The 23,623-nt window shown below is 43.4% G+C and overlaps 2 protein-coding genes across 2 annotated transcripts; one reads left to right on the top strand and one right to left on the bottom strand.

The window, feature by feature from the left end:
* Nucleotides 1–4,949: 4,949 nt before the first annotated feature.
* On the top strand, nt 4,950–6,755 carry LOC123398399 (UDP-glycosyltransferase 83A1-like). The gene is made up of 2 exons (XM_045092875.1): nt 4,950–5,526; nt 5,623–6,755. The coding sequence occupies exons 1-2, from the start codon at nt 5,043–5,045 to the stop codon at nt 6,504–6,506; spliced, it is 1,368 nt and encodes a 455-aa protein (XP_044948810.1). The 5' UTR covers nt 4,950–5,042; the 3' UTR covers nt 6,507–6,755.
* A 1,448-nt stretch (nt 6,756–8,203) lies between these two features.
* LOC123452306 (UDP-glycosyltransferase 83A1-like) lies at nt 8,204–10,150 on the bottom strand. The gene is made up of 2 exons (XM_045128947.1): nt 9,594–10,150; nt 8,204–9,491 (listed from the first exon to the last, which is right to left on the bottom strand). Exons 1-2 carry the CDS (start codon nt 10,075–10,077, stop codon nt 8,596–8,598), a joined length of 1,380 nt encoding a protein of 459 aa, XP_044984882.1. The 5' UTR covers nt 10,078–10,150; the 3' UTR covers nt 8,204–8,595.
* Nucleotides 10,151–23,623: the final 13,473 nt, after the last annotated feature.

Raw genomic sequence — 23,623 nt, 5'->3', positions numbered from 1 at the left:
AAGCAATAATCTAAGAAACACTATTAACACTTAAGCATATACACTATACAATAGTAAAATTCCTCCTCTTCTTATTTTCATTTTTCTTCTCCTCCTCTTCTTTTCTTCTCTTCTCCTCCTCTTCTTTTCTTATTTTCTAATACACTATACACTATATACACTATAGCAAAATTTCTCCTCTCCTTATACACTATACACTATATACACTATACACTTAAGCATATACACTATACGATATACATTTTTTCTTCTTTTCTTCTCCTCCTCTTCTTATTTTCATTTTTCCTAATCTTATTTTCTTATTTTTGTTCATATTTCTTCTTCTTGTAACCCTAATCTAATTCTAAATATTACTAACCCTAATAATCTAGCACAAACCTAATAACAATAAGAATTAAATGACAAAAAAATCTTTTCTTTTTCTTCTTTTCTTCTCCCTTTTCTTCTTTTCTTCTCCTTTTTCTTCCTTTCTTCTCCTTTTTCTTCTTCTCTTCTCCTTTTTCTTCTTTTCGTCTATACTTGTCGGAGTGTTGGGGAGGAGGGGGCGGGGGGCTTACTAGCCGGAGTGTTGGCAAGGAGGACGGCGTGGAGGACGGCGTGGAGGACGGCGCGACGGCTAGGAGGACGGCGAGGAGGACGGCGCGGCGGCGAGGAGGACGGCGCGACGACGAGGAGGACGGCGCGGCGGCGAGGGGACGGCCGACGGCGAGGAGGACGGCGGGCAGCCTGACGGCGTCGGTTAGTTCGTCGTTGTGCCGCGCCGGGCAGGAGAACGAGAGGAAGAAGAAGACAAATGGACGAATTGGGTTGGAAATTTTCGAAGTCCCGCTTATATAGGTGGATCTTTAGTCCCGGTGTGTGGCTCGAACCGGGACTAAAGACCCCCTTTAGTCTCGGGCGGAGCCACGACCCGGGACTAAAGGCCTCTTTTCGGGCAGACCAGGAGGCGGGAAGCAGGGGGTCTTTAGTCCCGGTGCGTGGCTCTAGCCGGGACTAAAGGGGGTCTTTAGTCCCGGGGCGTGGCTCCACCCGGGACTAAAGCCCCTCCTCGGCTGCACGATAAGTTTAGTCCCACCTCGCCCAGCGAGGGGGACTAACACTTGTTTATAAGCCCCATCGCAGCTTGTCCATCGAGCTCCTCTCTAAAGCAGGCTTACTGGCCTAAACTTACTGAAAATTGAAACTATATTCGAAATTGTGGATAAAATTCAATCTGAATTCAAAGTGAATTCAGGTCGAATTTTGTCCATGATTTCTCATATAGTTTCAATTTTTTTCTTTTTTCAAAATTAATTATTTTGACTATCCAAACTATTAACTTATTTTGTTATTTTCAATTAAAAACTATGTTTATTAAAAATTCTTTTTGCATATTTGAGAATTTGGCAAAACTATGATAATGAAAAGTGTTTGAAATTGAATAAATAATTCAAAACTATTTTCTATTTTCAAAATGAATAATTTTGACTATCCAAACTATTAACTTATTTTGTTATTTTCAATTAAAAATTATGTTTATTAAAAATTCTTTTTGCATATTTGAGAATTTGACAAAACTATGATAATGAAAAGTGTTTCAAATTGAATAAATAATGCAAAACTATTTTCTATTTTCAAAATTAATAATTTTGACTATCCAAACTATTAACTTATTTTGTTATTTTCAATTAAAAACTATGTTATTAAAAATTCTTTTTGCATATTTGAGAATTTGACAAAACTGTGATAATGAAAAGTGTTTCAAATTGAATAAATAATGCAAAACTATTTTTTATTTTCATAATTAATAATTTTGACTATCCAAACTATTATCTATTTTGTAATTTTCAATTAAAAACTATGTTTATTAAAAATTCTTTTTGCATATTTGAGAATTTGACAAAACTATGATAATGAAAAGTGTTTCAAATTGAATAAATAATGCAAACTATTTTTTATTTTCACAATTAATAATTTTGACTATCCAAACTATTATCTATTTTGTTATTTTCAATTAAAAACTATGTTTATTGAAAATTCTTTTTGCATATTTGAGAATTTGACAAAACTATGATAATGAAAAGTGTTTCAAATTGAATAAATAATGCAAAACTATTTTTTATTTTCATAATTAATAATTTTGACTATCCAAACTATTATCTATTTTGTTATTTTGACTTCATTTGGTATATTTCGTGCATTTACTTTTTTTTTGAGCTAGTTGACCTTGAAATTGAAAAGCACTACAAATGAACTCTGAAAATGTTGAAAATTGGCATGCTATCATCATTTCACCCACATAGCATGTGTTAAAAAGTTGAGAGGGCTACGACAAAAACTGGATGCACTTCGTGTACAAAACTGACAATCTCTCCCGAAATAGCAGGGTTTCGAACGAGAACTCATCTCTTACAAAGGGATTTCATTTTTTTAAACTTATTTGAACTCCATAATTTTTGTGTGTTCAAAATGCACCATTCAAAGGCAGATCAAAAAATTTCAACAATTTCTGACTTCATTTGGTATATTTCGTGAATTTACTTAATTTTTTTGAGCTAGTTGACCCTGAAATTGAAAAGCACTACAAATGAACTCTGAAAATGTTGAAAGTTGGCATGCTATCATCATTTCACCCACATAGCATGTGTTAAAAAGTTGAGAGGGCTACGACAAAAACTGGATGCAGTTCATGTACAAAACTGACAGTCTGTCTTGAAGTAGTAGGGTTTCAAACGAGAACTCATCTCTTACAAAGGGATTTCATTTTTTAAAACTTATTTGAACTCCATAATTTTTGTGTGTTCAAAATGCACCATTCAAAGGCAGATCACAAAATTTCAACAATTTCTGACTTCATTTGGTATATTTCGTGCATTTACTTAATTTTTTTGAGCTAGTTGACCCTGAAATTGAAAAGCACTACAAATGAACTCTGAAAATGTTGAAAGTTGGCATGCTATCATCATTTCACCCACATAGCATGTGTTAAAAAGTTGAGAGGGCTACGACAAAAACTGGATGCAGTTCATGTACAAAACTGACAATCTGTCTTGAAGTAGTAGGGTTTCGGACGAGAACTCATCTCTTACAAAGGGATTTCATTTTTTTTAAAATTATTTAACTCCATACTTATTGTGTGTTCAAAATGCACCATTTAAAGGCACATCACAAAGGGATTTCTTGTTCTCTCATATATGGTGGACACTAGCTCACCTGATTTTTCAACCGTCGATGATGGTCGCTACTCCTACTTACCCTAGTGCATAACCAATATCTAGCACAAGGAGAAGAAGGAGAAGTGATTATTTTAATCAAAAACAGATCTGTTACAAAAGGGATTTCATTTTTTGAACTTATTTGAACTGAAGACTTTTTGTATATATATGTGGTCAAAATGCATGATACCATGAAGTTAGAAAGGGCTAAACCATTCAAAAGTAGCAAATGAAGTTAGAAAGGGCTAAACCATTCAAATTTGGAAACTATAATGGCACAAACTTACCTCGCCCATTGGAAGATCAAGACATGGCTTGCGAAGCATATTTGGATGACGGCAACACCGCGTTGATCGGCCGTGTACTCCAGATCAAGCCCGAAGAACTTCTCATGATCCGCTGCATGGTCAAACCATCGTTCCTTCAACTGTTGAAGGAAAAATGGCACCTCCGTGCTCAGGTTCGTGTACACGACACGAAGCTTCGTCGTGCCATGCGCGACCACCTCATGAAAGCTAGTTGGCATGGTGGAAGAAGAGAAGGGAAGAAGAGAGGAGAAGAACAGAGAGGGCGACGCGAGAGAGAAGAAGAATAGAGAAATGGCGACTGTACGCTTCGGTTCGTGCTTTTCATCGCCCGAAACGACGCGGGATGCAAACCGTTTGGGCCTTAATCCCGGTTTGAGCCACCAACCGGGACTAAAGAGGTATACCAAACGGTTGCCACCACTACGGCAGGCCACGTGTTAGGCTTTTAGTCCCGGGTTCAACCACCAACCGGGACTAAAGAGGTATACCAACGGTCGCCCCACTACGGCAGGCCACGTGTTAGTCCTTTAGTCCCGAGTTGAGCCACCAACCGGGACTAAAGGGGGATACGAATGGTTGCCACCACCACTGCCCGCCACGTAGCCCTTTAGTCCCGGTTTGGGACACGAACCGGTACTACAGGCTCCTTACGGGTCGGGACTAAAGCCTCGAGGGAGGCATTGAGAATTGGGGCGACGTGGCTGGGCCTTTAGTCCCGGCCCAGAGGCAGGCCGGGACTAAATGGTCCAGGCCAAAGGCCCGTTTTCCACTAGTGTTAGGTTGCACAACAGCATGCCTAACTAATGAGTCAAGACCCCCTTTGCTTAATTTTTTTTGTTTGGGGGGATGAGATTTCACTTTCCCGACCTCTGTACCAAATAGGGATGCACACGGCCTTAAGTATGAGTACTAGGACTTTTTAGTCTCGTTTATACCAAGCCTATTCCTCAATAAATGCATGACTATCGAAAAAGTTCGGTCCTCAAGAATAAATGAAAACCTAAATTCGCCTTCGTGAGGATTCGAACCCAGGTGTTGGGTTTGTATCCATTTTGATAGCGTATGTGTTTTTAGGTTAAATTCTTTCGACCTATGCTTTTCTTCATTGACAACGGTTGTTGCTCCGGTGCACCGGCCTATCAGGCTTAGCACGACGGCTTTCATACTGTCTAATACAAAACTTTTCTCTGGGTCTAGCAGGGTAGGGGTGATAACCGCAATACACTTTCGATTTACTTGAGTGCGTGTAGTCGTTGTTAGGTGGTCTACGTTTTGCTGTCATGATGATGAATAGATCAAAAGTTCTTTTAAAGAAAACCCCATAAGATAACCTCTTTTTAATTAAAGATGATCATATGGTCAACAGACTGGGAATCTGCTGACGCAATCAGTGACGAACGTCAAATAATTTGGTGCGCTCCTTCAAATATGCTCACGTGATGAGCCTGTCTCTGTCCACACGGACACGAAGTGTCAAGCTTTGAACTTTGTACAAACTTCTTGAGCTCACGCACTATTATTCTAGTGCTAGACAAGCTCCATGGCGGATGCGGCTGCTGCTGCTACTCTAGCTCGTGTGATGGTGCTGCCCTTCCCCGCGCAGGGCCATGTGATCCCACTCATGGAGCTGTCTCGCAAGCTCGCCGGACACGGCGTCGAGGTCGACTTCGTGAACACCGAGTTCAACCACGACCTCGTCATCGGGTCAATGGCAGAGAAGGGAGCGATTCCTCAAGGGATACACATGCTCTCTGTTCCGGACGGCCTGGGGCCCGGGGACGACCACGCGGACATCGGCAAGTTTGTCAAGGACTTGCCGGCCGCCATGTCCGGCCGCCTCGAGGAGATGATCCGATCCAGGAAGATCAAGTGGGTGATCGTGGATGTATCCATGAGCTGGGCACTGGAGCTGGCCACCACGGCGGGTGCCCGTGTTGCCTCCTTCTCGACCTATTCCGCGGCCGTGTTTTCTCTCAGGATGAACCTCCCCAGATTGATAGAGGATGGTGTGCTCGACGAAAATGGTAAGAACAAATCAAGCATCTCCATGGAACTTGTTACGTTTCTCTTCTCCATTTGGTTAAGGCCGAATAAGAAATAAGAATGTGGAGCTTATTTAGGGAATGTGAAGGGGCAGGGGAAGATCCAAATGGTGCCGCCCATTGATCCGGCGGAGATCCCCTGGATCAGCCTGGCCAGCACCAGCGCCCCGGAGAGGCGCAGAACCAACATCCAGAACGTCCTCAAGACCAACCTGTCGATGCCACTCGCCGAGGTGGTCATCTGCAACACTTCCATGGAGTTGGAACCCGACGCTCTGCCTCTGCTCCCCAACGCGCTGCCTCTCGGCCCGCTGGTAGCGCCCACGTCGAGGCCGGCGGGACACTTCCTGGCCGAAGACCTCGCCTGCCTCGCCTGGCTCGACGCGCAGCCCCCAGGCACCGTCGTCTACGTGGCCTTCGGCAGCTCCGGCTTCTTGGACGCGACCCAGTTCCAAGAGCTCGCCGACGGGCTCGAGCTCTCCGGCCGGCCGTTCCTGTTGGTGGTCCGGCCAAACTTCACCACCGGAGCCGGTCAAGATCGGTTCGACCTCGACGCGTTCAAGCGCCGCGTGGAGGGGAAGGGGCTGGTCGTGGGCTGGGCGCCGCAGCAGCGCGTGCTCTCGCACCCGGCCGTGGCCTGCTTCGTGTCGCACTGCGGGTGGAACTCGACCATGGAGGGCGTGCTGCACGGCGTGCCGTTCCTGTGCTGGCCCTACTTCGCCGACCAGTTCTGCAACCAGAGCTACGCGTGCAACGTGTGGGGCACCGGCGCCAAGCTCCGGCGAGACGAGCGAGGGGTCGTTGCCAAGGAGGAGATCGAGAGCAAGGTCGCGTGGCTCCTCGGTGACGAGGGGGTCAAGTCGAGGGTGGCGACGTGGAAGGACGTCGCACGGGGCAGCATCCGAGAGGGAGGGTCCTCGCATGGGAACTTGCTCAAGCTTGTCAGCTTGCTAAGACAATAATGATTATTTTTTAATATGCAGAACGAACTGTTAGACATTGTATATCCCTGTACACATGGTATATGTATAAACCATGTGTATCACGTTGTAGGCATGCGTGTGTTGGTTTAAACTAAGGATGTGTTGTTAGGATCTATCTCGTGTGTTTAACTTGTAGATAAGATAGATCCTAACTCCCTGTTGTAATCTTCTTGGCCTTGTGCCTTTATTAACACGCACGCGTCCCTGTTAACGCATACGCTTCAAGCTTTTCTATTCTCACACGAACAGCAAAACAACATGACTTCGATTAATGCCATGATATAAAGTCACTTTGATGATGAGATGATAACGGAATTTGTAAGATTCTTTCCGCATCGACCGACCAAAAAATACCACACACCAACTGCTCATCCCAATTCCCTGATATTGGATCGATCAGGTCTTCAACTTTCTATCCCTAGGGGTCATTACGTTGCGATCATGGCTTGTTGGGATCCACGGGTCCGCCCAAATATCAATTGAAGACAACAATGATTGATCTTTCGATGGGCGTATATTTTTTTTACAGCGGTATCCTCCAAAATGTTGTGCAATCCCATGCACGGGGAAGAAATCAAACGTATAGACGAATAAAGACTGAATCCGAGCGATTGAATCATACAGAATCTGGCGCAGCCGCACCTCCAGGCGCCCATCCACAATCAAACACATTAAACATCGCACACATTAAGCATCGTTAGAATGGTGGACAACCAGCTACGTCATGTGACGCATGCTGGTTGGTCGCAGTGAGATTTTTTTAGATTTTTAGAGTTATTTTCAAAATGGAAGTGAGAAGTTTTTCTTTTTATTTTCAAAAATGTTTTTAGGTTTATTTTTTCTTTTTAAGATGGATGTGATGTTCACATGACATAAGAATTTTTTAAATTTTGAAAAGAAGATATGGTGCGGACAGTTTCCTCTCAAACGGTCCGCAATGACGGATCCTAATCACTAGTGCTAGACACATCATCGAAACGGGGCTACACTGAAAGAAATTTACTCGATTTTAAGGAGTCCTGGTCGTCTTGTCCTCTTGAAGAGAACACAAATGTAAAACTTAAAAAAAAAAGCAAAGCCCTCCCGTCGGCAAGAATCATAATCTATCGCGTCCCATGGCACTAAGGTTGTAGGAGACGCGGCAAATCAACGACGGCACCGACGGGAGGCTGAAACTCTAGCCGCTTGTTTGCTTGAAGGAGAGGTGAATGGGTAACACGATAATATCATCATTGAGTTGACATCGATTTTGCCTGTTGCAACCACATCAGTGGAAAGAGCTTTCTCAGCTATGAGTATTATCAAGACAGAGTTGAGGAATAGGATGAGTGATGATTGGCTTAATTACAGGATGGTTTGCTACATTGAGCGAGATGTATTTGCAAGTACTTGATGATGATATTGTATATCGATTTCAATCATATATGTGTCGTAAAGAATTTTTACCTCGTCGAAGTGGTAAGTTTTTAGATTTAAATCAATGATAATTGTTTCACTTATTTTTTATGCCTTGTCTTATGAAACTTTTCTCTTTATGTCTTCAAGGTGTTGCCTCTTCTTCCAACATGGATGAGATTATGTGAGGCACTGATGAAGCAAACCGTTGATTTGGTACTCATTTTATCTCATAATATTCTTTGTAGTTTTTCACATATTTTTGTATACTTTGTTGTGTCGTTAAGCATTGAGTTTAAATTTTAAAACAAATGTGCAATTGAGCCATATTTCATACGGGGTATCTTTTATGGTAGCTAAAAGCCTTACGGACGTTAAGTTTTTTCCTTTCAAGGATTTTTTTTAGATCCAGGGCTTGCTCTAATCCTGACTCCCCCACTGACCGCCGGCTAACACAAAAATAAAAAGAAGCAGGCCGGCCACACCATTCTAACAGGCCGATTCAAATGTGACAGGCAGCTAGCATAGAGAATATTCAATGAAAGCGTCGACTGAGACTTGGATAGAAATCAATCGACTGAGTTTTAGTCGCTCCGCTTTTTTTATGCTAAATCTAATCTGTTTAAGTTTTCTCGTAAATGACAGGAGCCGTCCGGTGTCTCTGTGTCGTGATTCATGCAGTGACGGGATGAGATCCCACCTCTCCTAGCAAGCTCACAAGCTTGAGAAGGTACTCATGGGAGCACCCTCCCTCTGCAACGCTCGCCCACGCCTTGTCCTTCCACGTCGCCGCCCTCGCCTTGACCCCCTCGTCGCCGAGCAGCCGCGCCACCATGCTCTCGATCTCCTCCTTGGCGACGACCCCTCGCTCGTCTCGCCGGAGCTTCATGCCCGTGCCCCACACGTTGCACAAGTAGCTCTGGTTGGCGAACTGGTCGGCGAAGTAGGGCCAGCACAGGAATGGCACGCCGTGCAGCATGCCTTCCATGGTCGAGTTCCACCCGCAGTGCGACACGAAGCAGGCCACGGCGCGGTGCGAGAGCACGAGCTGCTGCGGCGCCCAGCCGACGATCAGACCCTTTCCCTCGACGCGGCGCCTGAACGCGTCGAACCAACCTTCTGTGGTGCCGGTGGTGAAGTTTGGCCGGACGACCCACAGGAACGGCCGGCCGGAGAGCGCGAGACCGTCGGCGAGCTCTTGGAACTGCTTCGTGTCCAAGACGCCGGAGCTCCCGAAGGCGACGTAGACTACGGAGCCGGGGGCCTGTGCGTCGAGCCAGGTGAGGCAGGTCAGGTCTTCGGGCAGGAAATTTCCTGCCGGCCTCGACGTCGGCGCTACCAGCGGGCCGAGCGGCAGCGCGTTTGGGAGCAGGGATAGAGCGTCGGGTTCCATCTCCATGGAAGTGTTGCAGATGATCTTCTCAGCAAGCGGCATCAACCGGTTGGTCCTGAGGACGTTCTGGATGTTGGTTCTTCGCCTCTCCGGGGTGCTGCCCAGGCTGACCCAAGGGATCTCTGCCGCGTCAACCGGCGGCGTCAGTTGGACCCTCTCGTGCCTCTTCACGTTCCCTGCAAACGTGGTGTACATGTTCATGGTGTCCAGTCCAAATGGAAAATGCCGAGAAAAGTAGGAAAATAACAAGTGACATGGAAATTTTGATTTGCTCTTACCACTTTCATCAACAACGCCGTCCTCTATCAGCTTCGGGAGCTTCATCCTGAGCGCGAAAACGGCCGCAGAGTACGTCGAGAACAAGGCGACGCGGACGCCCGACGTGGCGGCCAGCTCCAGGGCCCAGCTCATGGACACGTCCGCTATCATCCACTCCGTCTTCCTCGACCGCATCATCTCCTCTAGGCGGCCGGACATGGCGGCCGGCAGGCCCTTGACCAGCGCGCCGATGTCCGTGTGGTCGTCGGCAGGCCCCAGGCCGTCCGGAACGGACAGCATGTGGATTCCTCCTGGGATCGCTCCGTCTTCTGCTAAGGCTTGGAGGACGCGGCCGTGGTTGAACTCGGTGTTCACGAAGTCGATCTCCAAGCCGTGCTCGACGAGCTTGCGGGACAGTGCCATGAGCGGGATCACGTGGCCCTGTGCAGGAAAGGGTAGCACCATGACACGAGGTCGTTGAGGAGGAGCAGCAGCAGCAGCCATTCAGGTTGTTCGCGCTAGAATGGAATATGACTCACAAGTTTGCAAGAGCAAAGTTTGTCACCGTGGACGAAGACGATCGGGTTGTACATATGCCCACACATGTTCATATAAGGGTGTGCCAGACCAATTGATGTTGCATCAGGGATTGCATCAGTACACCTCTAGTCAAAATGACCACATGTTTGCCCGCCTCAAGTAAAATAAAATCGACCACATGTTTGTCTCAAGAAAAGCTTATCCGGGTAATGACTCATGCGACTCGTGGATAAATTTTCATGAAGTTGTGGAGTGGAGTGTGGACCAAGTTGTTGTCTCTATCGTGTTAGGATCGTCCCGGATTAGATAGGAATTATTTTCCTCTTATCTTTAAGAGGCTTCTTACCCTTGAGACTCAATGCAAAACGCATCGATTCTCTCACCTGTAATTCTTTTATAGTTCGATCTCTTTATATTGTACAAAAAAGAGGATGATTGTAGCCAAATTTTGAACCCGCAACCACAACTAATCATTGGAATGCAAATGATTTGTGTGTTGACTCAAGGAGCTTTCTTGCGGTGGACGACAAGTGTTGGGGTTGGTGGCCTTCTTCCGTAACATCACGGTTTGTTGCGCCGTGGTCATGTACCCGCCACCTCCATCGGCCTACGTGTTGCCGGCCGTGTGCACCGCTAGCATGCTCATCTACAACACACTCTACTTTTTCTTCTTTGCGGACACATTGAGGTGTGGAACGTCACGCTCTCCACGTTAGCTTCCCTTTCTTGGGTTGATGCCTATGTTCTTGTCACAGCTAGGAACGTTGTAGTCATTCTTATTGGGGTGGCAGTCTTCAGTGCAGGCTCTTACGTAGCTTTGTTTTGTCGTTAGCGTTACTAGATCTGCTTCGTCATCAGGGATGACCCTAGGCCATGATAAAGATGCGACCATCGATAATAAGGGGCAAATAGATTATAGATATATAATTTTAGAACCTAAAATCAACGCTAATAAATGGATAGGCAGGGGGCGTTGCCCCCCCCCCCCCCTCCCCCAACGGTGTATTTATGCAATAGTTGTTTAGATTGAGCATGTGTATCTTATAATTATTATTTATATTATACAATTATATATACATTGCGTACTAAGACTTTGTCTGTGAATTGATTTTTTATGTTTATGCCTTTATTTTATAATGATTTTAATGATATGGATGAAAATATTTATGTTACTCCGTTCTTGTTGTTAGGTCAGTGTATCTCATTCACACTAGAGCCTCTCAATAGTAGGGCCGACCATGTTTGTCATCAAGAAAATATATTGCTAGATAAACGTAACACTCATGTAGTAAGTAAGCTATATCCATGATCGGTGCTTGGTGGTTACCCCAATAATCCACGGCTGCACCTTTGTGTCACTAGTAGGATTATGTGATTTGGGGTTTTGGGATTTTAGGGTTTATTGTTTATTTTCTGTTTTCCACTTAATTCTTTTTCATTTCAAACATATCATAGAATTTGGTACATATATCATAGAATATCTCGTACCATCATATATATATATGCATACACAGATGCATATATATATATATACAATTTGATATATACAATTTCTCATACCACTTGCGGATCAATTACATGCATACATTAATTGGTGAAGTGGTATTTTCCTTTGGGATCTATGACCTCATCGAGCAAAAATCCGGCAAATTCCTCTTGAAGTTCTCTTATGCATTCCGTTCGGAGGAGTTCCTCCCGCTTCTCCATCATCCTTTAAAGAAGGAGACCAATATGAATATTTTATATGTGCGTACATATATATATATTAGACCATGAATATAAAAATTGTGAATAATGTTTACATTCCACAAGAGTTCCTGGTTTACTGGACAGTTCGGTCGTAAAGGAGCGAATGTTCTCGCAAACATCGTATGCACATAGATTATTCCCCGGTTGTTTCCGCATGCAAAACTTTACGAGAATAGAATTGAGTCAGATAATAATCAAGCATTATAATGGTATTGAAACTAGAACTAAAGAGATGCACGGACGTAGCTAGTACTACTTAATTACCCTGGACGGTGTCCATCGCATCTCTGGTTTCCATTCACCGCGAACAATATTGATGAACCGGCTCCAAACCCTGTCCGATAAAGAAAAATAATAAAAGGAGTCATTGATTAATTGATATCAGTTAATGAACTAAAGAGGCCGACATAGTGCGATAATGATTGAAATTACTGGTCCAGCATCAACTTCAGGGACTTGTACTCGTCTTCGTCTTTTCTTAGTGAGTCGAGTACTTGAACTTTTCCTTGGTCAATCGAAATGACGAGCGGGATAAAGTGGAATCTGCGTTGTATAAACGGGCATGCATGCAACACAAGAACTATACGTAAACTTAACATTGTAGGCAAAATAGAATTTATAGTACAAGACAGCAGTAACACTTACTTGAAGTTGTAAGAAAATAATATTTTTTCATTGTGACTTAGTATCTCGAAAAACCAAAACAAGTTCTCCTCTGTCTCTTCTAGGTATTGTACTACCGCCTGTTCAAAAATGGTATTTGGGTCAATGAAACCAATGCCATATAGTCCATCTCTTTTCATTTCAAGCATCTTCATTGTGGATAACACCACACACACAAAATAATGTAATGAGGATAATTAGAGGCAAATGAACGAGACGATGAGCTAGAGGCTTGAATTAGAAAGAAATCACTTACAAACAATAGCAACTGACGAGAGATTTGTAGAGTGCGTCTTGATTGAATAACTGCCAAAATTCTAGCATCTCAACCCACAAATCTTTGCAATTGAATAAATGCTCTGGCTTGACTGTCACCATTAGGGACTGACACCCGAGTTCTGCTTCCTTCATGTAGCAGTTATGCAATTTGTACATTTTCGTTGGTAGCTGCTTGACAAGCTCAGGCCCGACGAGAGATCTCTTGGGTTGATATGTCCATACTAGTTGTTTGTCCACCGTGCCGGGAATGTTCTCGTTGCCTAGGAGTTGTGAAACAGTGACACCGACAGTCATAGCCTTCTTTTGAGCAATATCGGGATCGACTACAGAATCATCGATACCGACCTTGAGTGGAGGGATCGATTGCACTGGTTGTTCTCCCAGCTGGGGAATTGTTTTCCTGCTTATTCTATTAAGGAGCACCGTCTTCATTTGCCCTTTTTGATATGACTTGGCAATAGAGCGGTCATAGTCTGATTTAACTCTCTTCGGAGGCGGTAGGTCGGAAAGATTGGCCAGAACGCGCTTGACGTCTTTCAGAGGTGTTATATCCTTTGGTACATGCTTTCTCTTGTCTTTATGGGCCTGCAACTCAGCACCCACTGCCTTGTCTAATTCCTCCATGGTCTTCTCATAAGCCAACTTTGGCGGGGGAGGAGGGGTGCGTTTCTTCCTAGGCTTATTCCGCTTTGGACTCTGTTTCTTTAACAAAAAATGAAATGATTTCCCGGTGGCGGATTGGAAGGCTGGAGTCGGCTGGTGGGATGGAGTCGGCTGGCGGGGTGGAGTCGGCTGGCGCGACAGACTTGGAGGAGGAGTCGGTGGCCTTGGAAAGACGATGCAGTCCTTTCCCCATAAGCAGAGGCCACGTAGGACTTCTTGCAGTGTCTGCTGCCCTTCACCTCCAGGAATGTCGAGCTGTAGTGACTCATATCCCGGCATCACTTCATCCACCCCGACACGAGCATAGCCAGGTGGAATCGGAGTGCTATGGAAGGTTGCACTAGCGGGATTTGTTAAAGCATAGTTGACCGCTGCCTTCAGGGATGTGTTCTTGAGTTTCATGTGAAGCTCACAACTTTGTGTCTCTATGATTTCATCCACGGGGTAGCTAGCCAACAGTGCATCGTCGGCAAGGACTCCCGTGGAACCCACACTGCTTTTCGGCATCGATGGGACGGTACTATCCAATGCTGGATCGGCTGGTTGCTCTGGCAGCCGAGGCGTCCTTTGTTGGCTAAGTGTGTCGATCTACTCCTGCTGCCGCAAGAATTTGTGTTCCAAATCCGCAAGCCGGCCAACATCCTGCTTCTTCCTGGCTGACTCCTGATTCGTCTTTCTCGCACGGCTTCTGTAATCGCCCCGGTCCTTAAACCCCTCAATCCACGGAATAACGCCTTTGCCTCGTGTTCATCCCGGGTGTTCAGGATTATTGAGGGCGCGTGTAAGCTCATCATTCTTTCTCTCGGGCTGGAACACACCCGTTCGAGCATCTTCTATTGCAGCAAGTATAGCTTCAGAGGCATTTTTAAGACTTGTCTGCTCCACACGCAACCTTGTCTTTGGGTCCAACTTTCCCCCATGCCCATAAAACCAATTCCTACACCTTTTAGGCCATCTGGTTGTTTGCAGAGTGACCCCTGCATCAATCGTCTTCTGGTCGAATTCATCCCACTTAGGAATGCCACTCTTGTAGCCACCTGGCCCCAGAGAATGGCGATGCTCTTTTTTCTGAGCATTTTCCTTGTTTATCCTCACCCGCTCCTTAATTGTTTATGATTTCTTGAACTACACGAATAAGTCCGAGTGATCTTTTATCTTCTCGTATTGTCCAGTGAGTTCTGGAGTCTTTCCCTGTTTGCCCAATTCGGCCCATAACCTTTTCTTCTAGTTGCAGAATTGGGTGGCCATCTTCTTAAGAGCAAACTTCCTGACTTTCTCATGTTGTTTATCTGAGAAATTCTCTCATAGGGTGAAATGTGTGATGAGCGTATCCGAGAGAAGATTTTTTGCTCTTTCTTCCACAAAACTAACTTCTCGATCTTGCTTTGGCCTATGCCATTCTTCAATGGAGATAGGGATTTGGTCCCTGACAATAACTCCGCATTGACATACAAATTTGGATGCATTCTTTGGGGGATCGGTTGGTTCTCCACCTAACGATATCGCATCAAAGTTGTACCTTGTGCCCTCGGGCAACTTTTTGGCCGGCCCCGTACTGCCCTGCTCGTAGAAGATTTGCTTGATTCGGAGGGCTAAAAGAGGAGATTCGCTAATATATATATATATATATATATACAAATCAATTAATACACATCTAATGTTCACCACATGCCAAGTATATATACCTCGCCAGACTTTTATAATTCGAGAAAAATTTCTTTAGCATCATCGTCGTCTGGTTCCCCTTCGTCTCTTTGTTGTTCTTCCTCAATTCCGTCATACGATGGGTTAAGTTATTGTGAGCAACCATCTTGTTCTTCATTCTCTTGGTTTCTAGAGCGTATCATGTCGTACAAGACATGCTCTTGATCATGGTCTATGTCTCTACTGTCCATAGCTTAACTAACCGAGAAAAAGATAAAAAAATTAGTATTCACTTTAGCTAGCAAGATCATCATGTATATATAGTATCACTCATACATTGAATAATCCACTTAAATAATGCATCATCCAATAATCCACTTAATATTCTCGAATATATAATCTCGAATACATCACTAATACATCTCTCGAATAATATCTAACTGATCAACCAACAAAGAGCTGCTGCTGTAGTGAGGCGCGAGCGGTGGACACCCAAAGAGGAGGAACCATCACCAGATCATAGCTCGGGTGAGATCCCTGAAGAACCTGGCTTCCAACGCCTCCATGTAGCGACGGACGTGGTCGTCCTCCTCCCTGACACGGCGACGTTCCTCCTCCTCGGGACCAAAAGTGGCCCACGCGACCATCACCAAAGAAGCTCCGTGCCGATGACGGGAGCCCGGTTCCTCACCAAGCTGCGCGCCTCGGAAAGTAGCTGCTCCCAGTGCCAGCCAGGCGGAACCTAGTCTCGCACACGTTGGCGCCTATCAAGAAGGTGGTCGCCACCAAGTCGACGACTAGGATGCGGTCCAAGCATTATCGACGTCGAGAACCAATTGTACAACTATTTAAATTCTTACTATTTAATAAACTTCAGTGAACTTTTACAACTATTTAAGTGCTAGCATATGTTTGTGTTCTTATTTACAAGATGTTATCTAGAGAAGGAGCACTATCCAAGTTTCTAGAATTAATAATAAACGAACATCTTATTGTAAGGAACATGAATACTTAGGTCTACTCAGTTTCTATAATAGATGGCACTGCAAAATCGATTAGCAGCAAACTAACCAAGTTTACTGATACGTCTCAAACGTATCTATAATTTTTTATGGTTTCATGCTGTTATCTTGTCATCTTTGGATGTTTTATGTACCTTTTATATCTTTTTTGGGACTAACTTATTAATTCAGTGCCAAGTGTCAGTTCCTGTTTTTCTGTGTTTTTGACTCTTTTCAGATCTGATTTTGGAACAGAGTCCAAACGGAATAAAATTCCCGAAATAATTTTTTCCAGAACGGAACAAGATCAGGGGACTTGAGGGCCAAGGCAGGAGATCCACAGGGGGCCCACAAGCCCTGTAGCCGCCACCAGGGGGGCGGCGGCTACCATGCTTGTGGCCTCTCTAGCACCCCCCTAACCTAGCTCCTTCGCCTATATATTCCCTAAAATACAGAAAAAATAGGGGAATCCACGAAAACACTTTTCCGCCGCCGCAAGCTTCCGTTTCCGCGAGATCTCATCTGGAGACCCTTTCCAGTGCCCTGCCGGAGGGGACTTTGGAGTTGGAGGGCTTCTACATCAACATCATCGCCTCTACAATGATAGGTGAGTAGTTCACTTCAGACCTACGAGTCCGTAGTTAGTAGCTAGATGGCTTGTTCTCTCTCTTGGATCTTCAATACAAAGTTCTCCATGATCTTCATGGAGATCTATCCGATGTAATCCTCTTTAGCGGTGTGTTTGTCGAGATTCGATGAATTGTGGATTTGTGATTAGATTATCTATGATATATATTTGAGTCTTTGATGATTTCTTATATGCATGATTTGATATGCTTGTAAGTCTCTCCGAGTCTTGGGTTTTGTTTGGCCAACTAGATCTATCATTCTTGCAATGGGAGAAGTGCTTGGTTTTGGGTTCATACCATGTGGTGACCTTTCCGAGTGACAGAAGGGGCAGAAAGGCACACATCATGTTGTTGCCATCAAGGGTCACAAGATGGGCTTTTATCGTAGATATGAGATTGTCCATCTACATCATGTCATCTTGCTTAAGGCGTTACTCTGTTCTCATGAACTTAATACACTAGATGCATGTTGGATAGCGGTCGACGTGTGGAGTAATAGTAGTAGATGCAGAAAGTATCGGTCTACTTGTTTTGGACGTGATGCCTATAGATATAATCATTGCCTTAGATAACGTCGCGACTTTGCGCGGTTCTATCAATTGCTCGACAGTAATTCGTTCACCCACCATCTACTTGCTTTCGTGAGAGAAGCCACTAGTGAACACTACGGCCCCCGGGTCTATTCACACCTATCCTTTCCACTTTCACTTTTACTTTGCGTTATTTCTTTTTTGCTTTCAGTTCTCACTTGGCAAACAATCTATAAGGGATTGACAACCCCTTCATAGCGTTGGGTGCAAGCTCTTTGTGTTTGTGCAGGTACTTGTGACAATCCTTCACTGGATCGATATCTTGGTTCTCAAAACTGAGGAAAATACTTACCACCGTTGTGCTACATCATCCTTTCCGCCTCCAGGGAACACCAACGCAAGGCTCCAAGGCCACGGGGGAATCCTTTGCATATTTGCCAAGGAAGTCCCTAAAGGCATAGCCGTAGCAGAAAGATTCCTGATGCCGTTGGTGAGGAGTATCAAGACAATAATAGTCTCTCGTCATCACGCTTGTTTCTGGCGCCATTGGAAGGTCTTTTGTTGCAGTAGCAGAAGTATTTCTGGCACCGTTGCCGGCGAAGGAGAGATCTATCCATGTAGGTCTCACAAACTCATCTGTTGCATTTACTTTTTTTGCCAGATGCCTCTCGTTTTCCTCTCCCCCACTTCACATTTGCCGTTTTCATTTGCCTTTCTCCTTTGCCGTTTTCTTTTGCCTTTTTGCCGTTTTCCTTTGCCGGTTTTCTTGCTTGCTTGTGTGCTTGTTTGTTTGTTGACCGTTTTCATTTGCCTTTCTCCTTTGTCGTTTTCTTTTGCCTTTTGCCTTTTTGCCGTTTTCCTTTGCCGGTTTTCTTGCTTGCTTGTGTGCTTGTTTGTTTGTTGAAGTCATCATGGCTTAAAACACCAAACTTTGCGACTTCTCGAGTACCAACAATAATGATTTTATTAGTACTCCGATTGCTCCCGCCACTAGTGCGGAATCGTATGAAATCAACGCAGCTTTGCTGAATCATGTTATGAAAGAGCAATTCTCTGGCCTTCCTAGTGAAGATGCCGCATCCCATCTCAATACCTTCATTGAGCTTTGCGATATGCAAAATAAAAGAGATGTGGATAATGACGTGATTAAGTTGAAGCTTTTTCCTTTCTCGTTGCGAGATCGCGCAAAAAACTTGGTTTTCTTCTTTGCCTAAAAATAGTATCGATTCTTGGGATAAGTGCAAAGATGCTTACATATCCAAGTATTTTCCGCCGGCTAAGATTATCTCCTTACGTAACGATATCATGAATTTCAAGCAACTTGATCATGAACACGTTGCACAATCTTGGGAGAGGATGAAGTTAATGATTAGAAATTGTCCCGCTCATGGCTTGAGTTTGTGGATGATTATACAAATCTTTTACGCTAGTTTGAATTTTGCCTCTCGCAATATCTTGTACTCCGCCTCAGGTGGAACATTCATGGAAATCACGTTAGGAGACGCTACAAAACTCCTAGACAATATCATGACCAACTACTCTCAATGGCACACTGAAAGGTCACCTGCTAGCAAAAAGGTACACGCTATAGAAGAAATTAACTCGCTTAGTGCTAAGATGGACGAGTTGATGAATTTTGTTGCTAGTAGAAATGCTCCTTTAGATCCTAATGACATGCCACTATCTTCCTTGATTGAGAGTAGCAAGGCTAGTTTGGACGTTCATTTTGTTGGTAGGAACAATTTTGGCAACAACAATGCTTTTAGAGGAAACTATGTTCCTAGGCCTTTTCCTAGTAACTCCTCTAACAATTATGGCAATTCCTACAACAACACTTATGGAAATCACAACAAATTACCCTCTGATTTAGAGAGTAATATCAAATAGTTCATCAACTCTCAAAAGAATTTCAATGCGTCCATTGAGGACAAACTACTCGAAATTGACGATTTGGCTAAGAGCGTTGATAGGATGTCTTGTGATATTGATGCTTTGAAAGTTAGATGTGCTCCTCCCAAGGTCAACTTGGATGAAACTTTAAAAGCTATGCGTGTCTTCATGAATGAGAGCAAAGAAAGAACTGCCCAAATTCGCGCTAGGCATGAATGGTTTAAAAGGGTGCGTTCTAGTGATGCAAATCACGAAGATCTTAAAGTGCTTGGTGTGACTCCTCTTGAATCTTTGTTTTCACGTGTCAGACCTATTGATGAAGGGGTTGGATATGAATCCACTTTGGTTGAAAAACGCCCTAATGATTTGGAGTCCACCTATCTTGATGATAAAGGTGTGGAGAGTGGAGTATAAGAAATCAAAATATTGGGTAGTAATGAAACCCCCACTTTGGATTTCAAGGAATTCAATTATGATAGTTTCTCCTTGTTTGAATGCATTTCTTTGATGCAATCCATTGCAAACTCTCCACATGCTTATAGCCAAAGCAAAGCCTTTACCGCGCATATCGTAGATGCTATGATGAAATCTCTTGAAGAGAAACTCAAATTAGAAGTCTCTATACCTAGAAAACTTCATGATGAGTGGGAACCTACTATCAAAATCAAAATCAAAAACTATGAGTGCAATGCTTTGTGTGATTTGGGTGCTAGTGTTTCCTCGATTCCAAAGTCTTTATGTGATATTCTTGGTTTTCATGAGATTGAAGAGTGTTCTCTTAATTTGCATCTTGCGGATTCTACTGTCAAGAAACCCATGGGAAGGATCGATGATGTTCTTATTGTTGCAAATAAGAACTATGTACCCGTGGATTTCATTGTACTTGACATAGATTGCAATCCTTCATGTCCCATTATTCTTGGTAGACCTTTCCTAAGGACTATTGCTGCTATCATCGATATAAAGGAAGGGAATATTAGATTTCAATTTCCCCTAAAGAAGGGCATGGAGCACTTTCCTAGAAAGAAAATAAGATTGCCTTATGAATCTATGATGAGGGCTACTTATGGTTTGAGCACCAAAGATGACTATACGTGATTCCATCACCTTTTACCTAGCTAAGGGCGTTAAACAATAGCGCTTGTTGGGAGGAACCCAACGAATCTATCCTTTTTCTTTCTGTTTTGTGTTTTCCACACTTTCATAATTCTGTTATGATTGTGTTTTTTGTGTTTCTTTTTGCGTTTGTACCAAGCAAAACCGTTATGATTAGTCTTGGGGATGATCGTTTGGTCATGCTGGAAAAGACAGAAACTTTCTGCTCAAGAAAAGAATTTTCTTTTTTTCTGTAAGAGCTTTTGAGTTGATTCTTTTTGCTACTGATTGCAACGCAAATTCTTTAGACCGTCGTAAGTTTTCAGAATTGTTTAAGTACCAGAAGTATACGAAGTATACAGATTGCTACAGACTGGTCTGCTGTTGACAGATTCTGTTTTTGTTGAGTTGGTTGCTTATTTTGATGAAACTATGGATAGTATCGGGGGGTATTAGCCATGGAAGATTGAAAATACAGTAACCCAACATCAACATAAGTAGAATTTAAGTTTTCTACAGTACCTAAAGAAGTGGTGGTTTGCTTTCTTATACTAATGTTATCACGAGTTTATGTTTAAGTTTCGTGTTGTGAAGTTTTCAAGTTTTGGGTGAAGTTCTTATGGACAAAGAGATAAATAGTGGCAAGAGCTCAAGCTTGGGGATGCCCAAGGCACCCCAAAATGATTCAAGGATGACGTAAAATCCTAAGCTTGGGGATGCCCCGGTAAGGCATCCCCTCTTTCGTCTTCAATCCATCGGTAACGTTACTTGGGGCTATATTTTTATTCACCACATGTTATGTGTTTTGCTTGGAGCGTCTTGTATCGTAGGAGTCTTTTATTTTTGTTGTGTCACAATCATCCTTGCTTCACACCTAGAGAGAGATACATCCATTTACCGTAATTTTGTCGAGCTGCACTTATATCCTTTGGTAGACAATTCAGCTCACATGTGCTTCACTTATATCTTTTGAGCTAGTTGATTTTGCTTTATGTGCTTCACTTATATCTTTTAGAGAACGGAAGCGCGTGGCTTGGTAGTGATCTATGCTATGAAAGTAGTCTCAAAAAGGGGTAGTTATGCAAAGGGATGTGAAAACTTCCACCTTCATGTGCATTGAATAGTTAGAGAAGTTTGATTCATATCAATTAGTTTTGAGTTGTGGTTGTGGTAATATTGAAGTTATGCTAGTAAGGTGTTGTGGATCTAGAAATACTTGTGTTGAAGTTAGTGATTCCCGTAGCATGCACGTATGGTGAACCGCTATGTGATGAAGTCTGAGCATGATTAGCCTATTGATTGTCATCCTTTGTGTGGCGGTCGGGATCGCGCGATGGTTTATACCTACCAACCCTTCCCCTAGGAGTATGTGTTGAATGCTTTGTTTCGATTACTACTAAAACTTTTGCAACAAGTATATGAGTTCTTCATGACTAATGTTGAGTCCATGGTTTAGATGCACTTTCACCTTCCACCATCACTATCTTCTTAGTGTCGTGCAACTTTCGTCGGTGCAGAAAACCCACCATTAGCCTCCCTCAAAACAGCCACCATACCTACCTACTATGGCTTTTTCAAAGTCATTTCGAGATATATTGCCATGCAACTACCACCATGACATGTGCCACCACGTCTACATTGCTATTGCATGATCGTAAGATAGCTAGCATGATGTTTCCATTAATGTCTATGCCATGCTAGATCATTGTCATGGTACAGTACCAAAGGCATTCCATATAGAGTCATCATTGTTCTAAGTTTTGAGTTGTAGGTGTGATGATCATCATTGATTGAGCATTGTCCGATGTGAGGAAATAAAAGAGGCCAGCGAAGCCCATATACAAAAAGAGGCCAAATATGCCCACCAAAATAAAAAAATAAAAAAAGAGGCCAAAGAGCCCACCAAAAAATTAGAGAAAAAGAGAGAAGGGACAATGCTACTATCCTTCCACACTTGTGCTTATTAAGCACCATGATCTTCATGATTGAGAGTCTCTCGTTTTGTCACCACCATATAGCTAGTGGAAAATTTTCATTATATAACTTGGCTTGTATATTCCAATGATAGGCTTCCTCAAATTTGCCTTAGGTCTTCGTGAGCAAGCAAGTTGGATGCACACCCACTAGTTTTCTTTAAGAGCTTTCACTTACTCTTAGCTCTAGTGCATCATTTGTATGGCAATCCCTACTCATTCACATTGATATCTATTGATGAGCATCTCCATAGATCATTGATATGCCTAGTTAATGTGACTATCTTCTCCTTGTTTGTCTTGCAACCTCCACCACACTCCACACCACTTATAGTGCTAAAACCATGGCTCACACTCATGTATTGCATGAGAGTTGAAAAGGTTTGAGAAAGTAAAGGTGTGAAAACAATTACTTGGCCAATACCGGGGTTGTGCATGATTTAAATTCGTTGTGCAAGGATGATAGAGCATAGCCAGACTATATGATTTTGTAGGGATAACTTTCTTTTGGCCTTGTTATTTTGAAAGCTCATGATTACCTTGATAGTTTGCTTAAAATATTATTGTCTCCACATCAATAGCAAACTATTGTTTTGAATCTAATGGATCTGAACATTCACGTCACATAAGAGGAGTTACAAAGGACATCTATAATAGATGGCACTGCAAAAGTGGCCCACGCGACCATCACCAAAGAAGCTCCGTGCCGACGACGGGAGCCCATTTCCTCACCAAGCTACGCGCCTCGGAAGGTAGCTGCTCCCAGTGCCAGCCTGGCGGAGCCTAGTCTCGCACATGTTGGCGCCTATCAAGAAGGTGGTCGCCACCGAGTCGACGACTTGGATGCGGGCCAAGCATTATCGACGTCGAGAACCAATTGTACAACTATTTAAATTCTTACTATTTAATAAACTTCAGTGATCTTTTACAACTATTTAAGTGCTAGCATATGTTTGTGTTCTTATTTACAAGATGTTATCTAGAGAAGGAGCACTATCCAAGTTTCTAGAATTAATAATAAACAGACATCTTATTGTAAGGAAGATGAATACTTAGGTCTACTCAGTTTCTATAATAGATGGCACTGCAAAATCGATTAGCAGCAAATTAACCAAGTTTACTGATACGTCTCAAACGTATCTATAATTTTTGATGGTTTCATGTTGTTATCTTGTCATCTTTGGATGTTTTATGTACCTTTTATATCTTTTTTCGGACTAACTTATTAACTCAGTGCCAAGTGCCAGTTCCTGTTTTTTCTGTGTTTTTGACTCTTTTCAGATCTGATTTTCCAAACGGAATAAAATCCCTGAAATAATTTTTCCCAGAACGGAAGAAGATCAGGGGACTTGACTGTTGGAAATATGCCCTAGAGGCAATAATAAATTAGTTAT

Source organism: Hordeum vulgare, chromosome 5H (genome assembly GCF_904849725.1).
Source record: "Hordeum vulgare subsp. vulgare chromosome 5H, MorexV3_pseudomolecules_assembly, whole genome shotgun sequence".
Classification (NCBI taxonomy): Eukaryota; Viridiplantae; Streptophyta; class Magnoliopsida; order Poales; family Poaceae; genus Hordeum; species Hordeum vulgare.
This window is presented reverse-complemented; position numbering and strand designations above follow the sequence as displayed.